The sequence below is a fragment of the Pezoporus wallicus genome, unplaced genomic scaffold (genome assembly GCF_028554395.1).
Source record: "Pezoporus wallicus isolate ANWC-B61680 ecotype Strahan unplaced genomic scaffold, APGP_CSIRO_Pwel_v1 contig_749, whole genome shotgun sequence".
Classification (NCBI taxonomy): domain Eukaryota; kingdom Metazoa; phylum Chordata; class Aves; order Psittaciformes; family Psittacidae; genus Pezoporus; species Pezoporus wallicus.
The window spans coordinates 3,585,795-3,598,964 of NW_026641327.1; the positions used below are offsets into that span (position 1 = coordinate 3,585,795).

Below are 13,170 nucleotides of genomic sequence, written 5' to 3' on the forward strand. Positions count from 1 at the left end.
TCTCTCTGGCTTACTGTGATGTGAGCCAGAGAACTACAGCACATGAATTAAAGGATACAGATAGAGCTGCTCTACTGAGGGGCTACAACCACCACACAGGCATGCATCTACCACTGCCTGCTGGGTAGTGCATGCGAGTACCTCTGCGTTGCTAGCAACGCACAGGGGCAATAATCTTCGCTGCTCCTTAAGCAAATCCTCTGCTGGCTGACCAATAATTACTGGTGGTTGTGGGTAGAGTCATGTGAAGTCACACAGATTGGCTTAAACCTCACGGAAGACATTTTGTTTAACAGAGGCTGTTCAGTGGACCATCATTATAACTATTCTCTGCCACTGTGTAGCTTTCCTAAGATCTATCCCTCCTTGTCAAAGCTTTGGGAAAACAATCTGATCTAGCCAGCAGCAGCACACTACAAATGAAACAAAAGATTATTACTACTTCAGAGGGTTTAAAACTTTCACATTAAATTAATCCATTCAGTTTTGCCATCCTTGCTGTTTATCATCATGGCTCACTGTTGTAATATATTTCCACTTAAATGTTACTAACACAAAATGTTGTAGACAAAGAATTGTCTTTTTATTGGCAAGATAACTTTGAATTTAAGAAAATCTGTAGAAAAGTCAGCTACAACCCGTCATATTAACTAATAACTCCATTCTCCAACACCTAGAAATCATTCATAGCATGAAGAACAGCTAAATGATACTCAGCTCGTGTAAGAGGCTATCTGAATTTAACTCTGTATCATGTTAATGAGAGCTAAAATGCCCTGCATCCACAAACAGATGGTGTTAGCCTACATTAATAAACTCACTGGAGAACTTAATATGCTTAGATTTAGATGGGTTATTCCACTGGATGACGCAGTCAATGACGCATCCTGAAGGAACGTATCTGTATTTGGCAGTTCTTTATTGTCTTATTCAATTCTACTGGCTATGCCGTCTGCTCTCCCTGCGTTCTGTCCTGCCTCTGGGTCATCCTGACTGGCAGATACACAGGTACAGCCATTTGTGGTTCTTATCTGTGGAAGCCAAATGCAACTGGAATTGTACCCAGAGTACTCTGGCTGTACAAGTACAACACCCAGAGTTGTACAGCCATATTTTGTATTTTCACATGATCCCTAGATTTATTGCCCCCAGGGAAGACCTGTGCATACATCTGTACTTGGAGAGCAGTCATTGTATCCCTGCTATCCCCCCACCAACACACACACACATACTTTATAGCCCTCTTCCCCCAGCAGAGTGGGGAGGGGTATACAAGTAAGAAGGCCACAAATGCCTGTTTCTGACTTGCCATGCCTCATTTGAGGTCTACAGCTGCCAGAGAGCTGCCATGGGCAGGGGCATGAGCTGAGCATAAAGCCACTGGCACCACTGTGAGTCCCATATGGTCTGTTTTTCACTGCAGGCTGTGATTCTGCTTCCGCATAATCTTCCTCCTAAGGCAACAGATTGAATCTGGACATTCTTGCCCAGAGATCTTTTGGCAGCTCCTCCTATTTGCACTTCCAAAAGCATAAAATGTTTGTATGCTATGTTTTCTGTATTTAACCAGTGCTGCTAGCTTATAGTAAACAAATATTTAAAACTTATTAAACAGTAGACTTTACTACTTTAGAAAAAGTAAATGAAGCATTTCATGCTATTGGAAAATGGTCTTGGATGTAATTGAATCATGGTATTAATTTCACAAGGGCTGCTCCTGGTGATTTCATTTATATGAATCTGATCCACCTTACCAGCAATCTTTGTGATTGTTTTGTTATAAATAACACACAAAGCTTCCTAAAATAAAACATTTGGATATTGCTTTACTTATCTTCTGAATAATGTTAACTTAGTGCTCTTTAAATAAAGGTTGCCTAATACTGTAAATATTCACAGTAACTTAGAAATGAGAAATCATAGGAAGTGGGTGGAAGAGAACATGTGCAAACTGAAAGTTCGAATGTGTTGGAATTCAAAAGGTATTTTCGTTAGACACTGTAACATTTGCACAAAGATGCAAGTGTGGAGTCTGCACAAAACTTAAGATGTTCTTATCTACTTTATATAATGTGATCTGGAAGATAGAAAATGTTGTTTCAGTAGTTAGCATTACAACTTGCAGAAATTATCATGACAGTCATATGGAGCTTTAGCTGCTGCATACCTGGGGACAGGCTTTAAATATGGGCAGAGAAAATTTGCTTCTTTTGAGGGTAAGTACATCTGTAGAATTTGATGGGCTTGCATATTCTACTTGCAAACCACAGATGTACATGAAAAATCACAGAAAAGAGTCCAAGGATTTCATTCCCTATCTTTCAATATTATCTTATGCCAGAGAGAGACTGTTTCAGTTCCTTAGGATCACTCTTTTCTGTTGGGACTACAAACAGAAGCCAAGACATTCAAAGAATAGTAAGGAGGTGTATGAAGATGAAAAAGAAATGAATGCAGATATAGGGGGCTACAAGCATAGTAAATCACAAAAAAAATTGCTACTTTAATTTGTACCTAGTGTTTATTTGTGCTCTATGTTCACCTTCATATATCTTGTGTGTGTGGCCATTTACAACGATGTGGTTTTTCAACAAAGAACTGAGGGGAGTTCAGTCTAGGTCTGAACCATCTCTAAGAACCAACAGTGAGATATTACCAGAACTACTATGGCCTCCTTCTTCTGGGTTTCAATCTAAGAACAGAGAGGGAGAAATAAAATCCACAAGGTTAATTGGGATACTCTTGATCGAAGGATCAAGTGTGAGTCAGATCTCAGATCCCAGAGCAATTTGTTCCAGTCTTGGCTCAGCCTTTGATAAAGATGAGCAAGGCTCCACTTGCTCAAAATTTCTTTTCATCAACTGGGGAAGGATGGAATAAGCATGCACAGCTCCTGAGGGAGAATTCTCTCATAATGCTGGGTATTTACAGTGGTGTGCAGGAGCAGGGTTTGTACAGCAAGTGCAGACTGCTCAACACCTGGCAAAAACTCAGCAACACCAAACACATGTGCCTTCTCCCAGCCCAGTATTGAGAGGCCACCATCGGGTGGGAACTGGCAAGTTTGTTTGCAATTGCTAAAGACAAGGTTATGTGCAAATTATATTCTGAGGTGAAAAGTACGTATTAACAATTATTTCTCGAACACCCTGAATTATATTTGTTTCCTACAAATTCCTGAATGAGGGAGGTCCCTTACTTTTTCAGGCTAACACGTCAAAGGTAATACAGCACTACCATAACAAGAAACTGCTGTTCTTCCCACAGACCGGCCACTAACTCCAGCCATTCCTTTCCTGATTCAAGGAAGTCAGATGGATTCTGCATTTCCTCATAAATCAGAAGAAAAATATGAGCACATTTTCATTGCTAAATCTGTACTACAGCTAATAATTTAATGTGAACTCGTTTTATTTTCTCTTCACAGAATAATTTTATTTTTCCAAATATTTTTAAAACCTTTCCTGATTTAAACACTGAAGAGACTTGCAATGGGAGTCATAAGGGAAAAAGTAAGAAATTGAAAAAAAAAAAAAACCAACCCCACAAAAAAACCCTACAGAGTATGTGAAAACAACTGTAGAAAAGTTGTTTAAAGGGTGGAGATGAACATGAATTGGTCTTGAACAGGTATCAGCTGATTCTGCCAAATGGCCATCAAGGTCAAGGACCATCATAAAAATCAAAGCAAGGACGTTTGCTAGGCAACCACTTTTTTTTTTTTTTTAATAAAGTTCAGTGCTGTGGTCAACATATTTACTTTTTACAAATGTTTCTTTGATTTAGAGAAAACCACTTCAGTTTAGCTGTTAAATACTGAATACTCTGTTTCCTACTTCAAGGTTCACAGAAGCATATTTCATAATTAATATTTGTATGCTTTTTAGACATGAGTCCTCTTATTTGTACAGCTCCCTATAAATCATACCAACGAATGACAGAAAGGACCAATTAGAGCTTTTGCACACCAGGATAGAATGGCACTTACATGTTTGTGCAGCCTCATTTTAATGGTTTCAGGTTCCGCAGTTTCCCTGAGGAGATTGAGAGCTTACTGCAATTTATTCTCATGATAGGCAGCTTCAACATTTCCTTTTCCAATTGTATCATAATACACTTACATCCAACATAATGTATCACACATTTTCTCCTCTCATGGTGCAAGGTAGATTCCATAAATCCTGCAAGAAATTCATCACCTCTTCTTATGTCCTTGTAAATCCTTATTAGATGAGCTACGTAACATATGTCAATCTTGCCAGCAACATCATAGGGCTCTTTTGTGCTTTGCACAAAAAAGTAGCAGTCAAACCGCAATACTATAGATGTACTTACTCAAGTACATCTTAATTCAAATTAACCCAGAAAAGGAAGACAACATATTTTTAAATTATTAAGCTACATGTTATAAGAATAAAATACTGCCCTTTATTTATGCATGCTTGCAGAGTCTTACCCCCACCTTCTCAGGGTCATATAATAACATTCCAGTAGCAAGTTTCGTCATGTGTCCCTGAAAGGATCCAAATAAACTTTCCAGTTCACTGCACAGAAAGCAGTAGCATCCTGTACATGTGGCTTATTCTGCCCTGCCATGGGGGCTGGCCCCTACACCCCTCTGTTTATCACATGATAAACCGGTTTGTTTTCAGACTCCCAGCCTGCCTTTCACATTCAAGCTCTGCCACAGGATTGCCCCTGTTCAGAGCTCATGCCCAGCTCCTGCCTTCACTGGTGAACTTTCTTTCCCAAGAAACAGGGCTTAGTTCCATCTTCTTACGCTTGCAGATTAAAGGGACTGCAGAGGTGGGGAAACACATTTCTGCAAATGGCTGTGCATTTTGAGTGACCTCTCTTAAGTCATACAGATCACAGCAGAATTTTAAAGAAAACAAATGAGAAACAAAATCCAGGGAAGCACTTCTTAACCTCCAAATAGTTCATGAACTCTAAAACAACCTAGAAGATAGCCACCAAATTACAAATAATGGAACATTATTCCTACCCAACAAATGAGTCCTTTAAAACTACAGAGTCTCCTGGAACCTCTTTCAGTTGATACACACATGGTAATTAGAAATTAAGGAACCCATGACAGAAGTAATAAAAAATTAGAATACTGCTTGTATACTCAATAATAGAGAACAGCTACCCTAACAGTGAAGGTTTAAGACCTAAAGGAGCAGGCAGGTGTCTAATGCTCCACTTGATTTTACAATTGTGGAAGATGCTACAAATACCAAAAACTCTTATGTGGCTAATAATAATATCAGATCATTTTTGGAAACTGGCTTTGGAAAACTAACAACTGCCAGAACTGAAGAAGCCTGCTTGCATCCTACAGCCGAACATCTTCAATACCCTCATCACACTTTATGTTCTATCCCTACCAGTCTGGGAATAAGTGTGTGTGCTGGAGCCCTCCTATGGGAAAGATTCATGAGAGAGCAGATCCCTGTGGGGAGCTACGGTGAACTCCTCCCTGGCTACGTGGCATACAGGCCCTGTTGGAGGGAGTCTCTGCTTCATTCTTCAAGTAATCTGTCGTTTATTATTGAAATCAGCCTCATATGGCTTGAAGTCACTGGAGAGGGAGAAAATGAGAGAGCAGCCAAATCATCTGGAATGCAGCTAAAATGCTTCACAGGGTTTAAGGTTAAAAGGGATCACTGGATCACATACTCTGACTGTGGGCCAGGAAGTCTTATCACTAGTCCCAAATTGAACCAAGGAGCTTGTTTATCATTAAACAATCATTTATCATTTGCAGTAAGTTATCTCAGCTCCTGACCACTGATTCTTCCTCTACAAATTTCCTGCCATTTTAAAAAGCTTTGGCATGTGGTACTTTTTCCTCTGGAAGGGATTTGAACACTGCAGTAAGGCCATCTCTTGCAGATCTTTTCTGACAAATTAAATCGATGTAGCTTTTTTAATGTATTGTTGTAAGAAGTTTGCTCCAGTACTGTCCAGCACCACCTGATCTTTAATGTCTGAACTACAGACTTTATTCTAGTACCACTCTCATTAACACACACAGTAACTGATTTCCTGTACACCAATCCTGGCAGTAAGTCCAACAGTCACACTGGATACAATGCACTGGGACTTTATGTGTAATAGTTTGCTTGCAACTGTTTTTAGACCATCTTTTCCAAAACATAAGCTCTCATTCCAAAGGTATGGCTTGGTATTCTTGGAAATATACATACATCTGGCTGCAAGAGCTTGTGTGAAAGTGTTAATTTCACTGACCTGTCCAGATGACACTGCAGCTGCTCTCACAGTAATTGACCAAGTTACCATCTAGCACACCCATGGATTTTATTAACGAGTTTATTTGGATCCTTGGTAAAAATCTTTAAAGTCACTGAGCCTGCAAAACCTTGCAACCCCCAATATGATGACAATTAACCTCTGAAATTTTTCTAATTTTTCAAGTCAGAAACCATGTATCTGTTCAACACATTCAGTGTTTAATAGCATTAGCCATTGGAAGGATATATGGACTGAGAGACCATTTTACATTTTTAAGCTTAATGATTAGCAACTGTAGTCATTAAGTTTTTGCAGTCACTTTTATCAATTTACCTTTGAATGTCACTGAGCAAGGCTATGAGGCCTGTTTTATAAGACCTGTGAGATTATTAAGGATACGTTACATATTTATCAAATGACTCGCCTGTCTTTTCCACTGTTTTGCTTGTGGTTGATGTTAAACAGTCAAGAACTGTACAGGTCATTCTGCTTGATCTTTTGACAGTGGATAGAGCACAAGCACTCTTTTATTTCTCAATAAAGATTTATTAAACCCCACGCTTAGCTACTTCTTTCACCAACTCTGCCAAGATCCCAGGGTGCAAATTAGCTAGACTCTTCATTACAAACCACCTAAGAGTGCTTGGAAGAGAAGAGTCTCCACAGACCCTACAAACAAAGAGGTGATGCGAGTACACCTTGCTTCATCCAGATGCGGCAGATGTCTTCATTCAGTATTACCGACTGCCGTGTCGTTACTGCTCCAGCATCTAAGACCCACCTCCACCTCAGCCAGACTCCCCTCAACACTTTTTACTTTCCTTTGGCGTTTTTCAAGCTCCCCTCACCTGCCCCACGCCCAGCAGTTGCATCCGACAGAGGTGCAGCCCCAGGCCGCTGGCTCCCCCTCAGCAGCCCTAACGCGGGGCTCCCCCCGCGGCCGCCCGCTAGTAGAGACGGAGACCATGGCCCCTCCACGCCTCAGAGGGTACCGGGGGAGAGACCGCCCTCCCAGCATGCCCTGAGAAGCCCGGTCGGAGAGAGGCTGGGCGGCTGGGTGGGTGCGCACACACAGCACTCACACTACCCCGCTACTCCTCCACCAACCCGACGCGGAAACCGGGGCCCATCCGCGCCGCTGTAGCCGGCGCGCAACGCGCATGCGCGGAGCACCCAGGAGGGCGGGGGCCGGTGTCTAGTGGTGAGTGAGCTGGCTGCTGGTGCTCCTCTGCCTCCTTCCCTCCCCGCTGCCGCTACTCGGGGACTAGCGGTCGCTGTGCAGCGTCCGCTCCCTCTCCCGTCTTGGGTCGCGCCGCGCCTAGTCCTGCCCCGCCATGAAGTTGAGCAGCCGCGGCCGGGGATGCTGCGTGGCCGGCAGCCGGGAGCGTGGGCCGCCGCCGCGGAGCCCCTTCGTGCACCAGCTGCGCCTCAGCCCCCTGGATAAAGCCAAGGTAGGGGCGCGCAGGGCCTGCCCTCCCTCAGCCTCCTTCCCGCCGCCGCCTTCCGCGCGTCCCCCGCGGCGGGCGGCGGCACTCATCCTGCCGCCGGCGCTTTGTGAGACCGGGGAAAACCGGGGCATGTGTGCGTGCTTGCCCGCAAGCCGGGCTTGTGAGGGCTGCGGTGGGCGGGCGGGGGCAGCGTGGTGCGGTGCCCCGGTCGGGCGGGGGCTGGGGGTGGCCGTGAGGCGCAGGGGCTCCCGGGGCCGGCGCCCGCCGCTCGCAGGGCGTGCTCTGAACTTGTGCACCGCCGCCTGCTTTATAAACAATTAAAAATAAACCACATATTTTCTTTTTTTACATGGTTTTGTGTTGTGTTTTGTTGGTTTTCTGGGTTTTGTTGCTGCTGGTTTTGTTTTTTTTGGTTGTTTGTTGGGGTGGGGGTTGTTTGGGTGTTTTTTACTTTAATGGGGGTAGGGGAGCAGCGCTCTGGAGGCCCTCTTTTCCCAGCGTCAAGGTATGCTTGGGCTATGGCATCCCAAGTTTGGCCCCTGGGTAAATGATCCCTGTGGCATAATTCACCCACTGTACAGGTAGCTGTAAGATGACGGGAATTGGTATTAAAATGTAAATTTGCAGTTGTGTGGCTTGTTTGTTAGTTGGTTTGTTTTTTCCTCCATGTCTCTGCCTCAGTTGCCTCGTGTGATGAGTAGTAGGTGGCTGGATATTCAGAGTGCATGGCCCTTGTCTTAGGCTGTCGGTAAGATCTGGGTCACTTGATGGATGAAGAAGTGCCATCAAAGGCTCACCTAATAAGTGTTGGCCATTTCTATTACTTTCATCACTGTAACACTTCAGTTCCTTAAAGCTGTTGTTTTGGGGGCCTAACAGCCTATACGGAAATTAAGATCTACTAATACTGAACATCTCCAAAGGGCTTTAGATCCAACTTCAATTTAATCTGCATTCTGAGTGAAGTTGATTGTTGCATTGTCCTGTTGCTGTCCAGAGACTTAACACAAGAGATGTCTGGCCTGTCATACAAAACATTGGAATGCGCCTCATGTTAAGTATCTGGCAGCCAAAGAATTCGTAGTAGACTCCAGTGAAAAGGCTTTTACTTTTCTAAATCAGGTTTCCTGGTATGTGTTTATGGTTACTGATAAATTGTTGTTTGAATGGGAGAAGGGAGAAAAGGTTTGTGCCATTTGCCTTGTTCAGTTTATACCTAGAGCTTCCTCAATAAATCACATAGTTGTAATGGTTTCTTTTCAGTGTAACCTTACTTTGTTCCTTAAGTCATGCTTCTAAGTAATTAATGAGGTAGAAGTCTTACAGGGACCAGAGAGAAGCAAAGATACCATGCATTCATATGGTCTGGGATTGTATCTAATTGTAACAATAACTGTGTTTTATTTTGCAGTGTTAATGTATCTTTTAATGTAGCTTTCTACCTGCTTGTTTGTAAGGAATCTTAAATATGCCGTTGAGAGGGCACAGTGCTGGTTTCACAGTTTTCGCAGTGTTGAATCTCATAAGAGCTACTAGCATTGCTCATCTGTTTAGTCCTAACAGACCCTTTAGTTCCTTCACCAGCAAAGTGACTTTTGCCTTCTGTGTGGGCTGGCCTTCATGTCTATATGAGACATGAGCTTTGCCACTCTATTTCAAGAATGTTATTTTCAATAAAAAACTGTAAGATGTGTCTAAAGCTCTGTAGTGTTTTTTTTTACAGCGTAGGGACTAAAGGAATAGCCCCACAAAAGAGTGTGGCTTGGTCTTGTTTTTTAGATGTGCTTATTGATGTGCAGTGGCACGGAGTTCTTCAACCCAGCCTCTCTTGCAGTCATATTTTTGCAGTTTCCTTTGAGGAGAAAGCACACAAGCTGACGTACAGAACTGTGATAAATTTTCTTCTGTTCCTTAATCATGCTCTCCTAACCTCTTCACTGATTAAAAGTTGTGCTTGACATAGAGGCTGTTGAAGAGCTGTGGAACGCTTCCACTTCTGAGAAATGCCACTCTCCCAGAAAGGGAGACCTCTTGAATGGGGAGGCTGCTTTACAGTGAATCACAGCAGTGTGCGTTCTCTTCCATGCAGTCTTGGCCTTTTACTGAGGGTTTGGTATGAAGTATTACAGCTGAACTCGCTTCCTGTTCAGCTGTGGGCCCACACTGTGTCACAGGTTTTTCTGTCTCCCCTGTGAATCTAACAGGGGTGAGTTCTGGGATTGCAAAGTTTATTTCAGAAGGTTAGAAACGTGGGGACTGGAGGTATGTGAAGAGGTTAGTGAGCACAGGGGAATGGGAGACAAGGCTGCTTTGTCTGTCAGATAGTCCCGTTATCTTTACTACCTCCTCATCTTTCCCACATCCTGCACTCTGCAATAGGGTAGGTTAGGTTTTTTACTCATTAATACAATTCACAGTAAATGCATTTTAGCCCAAGACCCTGGGAGCGGAGGAAAGAAAATAAATATGTAGAGGACAAAACAACTGCAAAGAAGAATAACAACAAAAATCCATTTGAATGCCAAGGAATTGTTCACATCATCTTCTATTGACTTTATAAAAGCAGGAAGATAACAGGAGTGTAAAAGCAATAACGCTCTTTCAGACCTGAGTCTCATGCTTCCTGTAGATATAGTGGCTATTTTACTCTGATCAGAGGGTGACAGTGGGGATCATTCTTGCAGCTACCTGTTTTATTTCAGTACTATAATAAAAATACCCTTTCTGAAAGAGACAGACATGGTTTCATTAGCCATGAATTTGGTTCATCCTCATCATCTTCTGGGCACTTAGCAGGTAAGTCAAAGCTCTTGATTCTAGTTATCTCTGCAGAACAGGCAGAAGCATTACTGGAGTTATCACAAAGTGTTTGTAGGTTTGTTTCCCTGCCACTTAAAAATACAATACAACACCATTTTCCATTCTTCTAGTGTTTATGGCCCTTTTATTGCACCAATGCTGGTGTTCCTTTGGTGCCTTGGTGAGCTGATTTGTCTCATTAAGCCAGAATATTATTGTGGTTTTCTGTATTCTGATTGTTTTCTTTTGCTGCGATTGCTTTTCTTCACTCTAATGAGCTGTATTGGCTCCTTGCAAGCTCAGATAGTGCTTGAGCTGACTCAAGGGGAGGATTGGGGGAACAGTGAACAGGACCATGCTCTTCAGCAGCAATGATCTGTTAGATTGGCTTAGTTGCACATGAAACTTTCTACTCTGGTATTTATCTCCATGATTATGTCAATTGGGGAACTTGCAGAGTGGGAAAGTGGGTAATAAGAGAATTGTTGAGGGACAAGTTCCTAGCTCCTTCAGTGCCATCTTTGGGGAATTGAGGCTGTAAGAATGATAATAGTGAGGAAGTGAAAGTGTAGGGCAAGATGTAGTCTCTGACATATTTAAAAGAAAAATCAAAACCTTTACCATGCTACATGTGCTGTTCATTATTCTGTTTTCTTTGTTCAATATGTAACCATTAATTTGTAGTTAGTAATGAAAAATTTGTTGTGAATAAACTGATTTTAACAATGTTTCTCACTGTATTACTAATTTCAAAGATGCATTCTTTCAGTTCCTTTGTGCATAAGAGGTATGATACTGACTTTCAAGCTAGGAAATAGAGACATAAAGAGGAGACAAGGGGTGCTCTGTGATTCTCTTGCTCGGTGCTTAGATATGTATGAGCTGATATGCTGGAGAACTTAAAAAGGATTTAAGTTCATATTTTATACTTCAATTGTAAGTTCAAACTCAAATCTGAATGCAGAGTCTCTGAATGAGGAGAACATAAGATACCTATTTAGTTTAAGTGATTAAGTCACTTTTAAGTGACTTCAAATTGAAGCCTTTCTGACAGAAGAGTGAGTACAATTTCCCAGGGCAGCCTTCTGTTACAAGCTGTAAGACCATCCTCTCCCTTCCTGCTGTCTTCCTTGAGCCTTTCACAGCATATGCTGCCACTTCTGAAAACTAAGTAGGCTCCTGTAGACTAGCAAATGTTAAATGACCTGTAGTCAAACCCCTCTTGAGAAAATTGGTCATGAGCTGAACCTCATAAGGTACAGCTCCAGATGGACCTTTAGGGTTTGTTTTAATGTATTCAAAACATGGGTGTTTTTATACAAGTTATTACCAGGTAGAATTTCTAATTTTAACAGAAAACATGTTTGGGTGAATGTCCTAAATATGTAGAGAGATAATCACAGAAATGCCTGGACAAGGTCAGACCAAGAGTGTGTATCTCCTACATTCGGATCTTGTACAGTGGTTGGTAGGGACAGGATCTTCTTCTTTCTGTCTAATATTTTATGTAGGTGTTACAGCTTTCTTACCCTGGAAGGTGTCTGAATGTAGATGTAGACTGAACTGCATTTCAAATGTTAGTGTCTTTATTGATTCCTAGCCTTCTAAAGGGGCCAAACATACTTGTCTCCTAAATTTCTTGTGTGGATAGGTACTTCATGACCGCCTTCTAAAAAAGAGGCTCGTGTCACAGCCAGATGTTACACCTGTTTTGCTGAAACTGCTTCTTGCTGTCCATTGCTACAGCTGCTGTCTCTGGACACAGAAGACCAAGAAGCCTTTTCTGCACATTTATGCCATCTTTTCTGATCTTATGCATGCAACTACTGCTCCAGTTCTGTGATGTGGCTCTAACATGATCTTGATATAAGGAATTGCTACAAAGATGCAAAGGACTGAATGGCTCATCACCAGTTACTTGCCATTCAGCTCTGCCCTGGTATAGGAGGAGACTTGGAGAAGTGGAAGGGAGAGGGTGTGAATTGCAGAGGCTGTGTCTTCACCTGCATTTTGTTTCCCTTTTTTCTTGACAGCTGGTCTTTCTCATTTTACAAACTTAGAAGGCAGCTGCTCTCTTCTCCAATTTGCAGAGGAATGCTTCCCTGTTTCCTGCAAGTCATGGTGGTCTTGTCTATGGATGCAGGTTGCATGAGTTGGTATGACTTCAGTGCTCATCTGACCACTGCACTTCAGGAAGTAGTACTGGTTAATCTGGGATATTAGCCTATCTAAGAAAGAAATTCCTTCTTTCAATTCTGCAAAATGGAGCAGTCCATCAAGGGACTGCTTTCAGGGAATGAGACCATGGTTGTTATAAGATGATGGTACCAGCTGGAACCATCACTGTAAAATCTGACATTGCAATGGGCTGGTAGTTTAGGCTTTTCTCCTGCTGTGTGTTCCCTGCCTCTACCCTAGATCTAGAGAGATGTGCAGCTACAGGTTGAATTGGTTATTGAGCTGTTTTGAGAAGTGAGAGGAAGCAGGAACTGATCAATGGGAAACTGAGCTGCATGAGGACTAGATCTGCATTAGGGAAAGAAGAATATGAATAATGCGTTCCACAGCAGCCTGGATATGCATCAGATCAAGCACAACATGAGACAGCAGCTTATGCCTCATTACTCATCCTTGCCCAGCCATTGTGGTGCTCAGAAGAGCTTTT

At 42.5% G+C, this 13,170-nt stretch overlaps 1 protein-coding gene across 3 annotated transcripts in view; it reads left to right on the plus strand.

Annotated features, from left to right (window-relative positions):
* Nucleotides 1-7,483: 7,483 nt before the first annotated feature.
* Nucleotides 7,484-13,170, plus strand: part of LPCAT1 (lysophosphatidylcholine acyltransferase 1) — a 60,210-nt gene continuing 54,523 nt past the window's right edge. For all 3 annotated transcript variants that reach the window (XM_057423063.1, XM_057423064.1, XM_057423065.1), the window contains exon 1: nt 7,484-7,709. In XM_057423063.1, the coding sequence (XP_057279046.1) occupies nt 7,593-7,709 (117 nt within the window). In that variant the 5' untranslated portion in view covers nt 7,484-7,592. The remainder of the gene's footprint in view (nt 7,710-13,170) is intronic.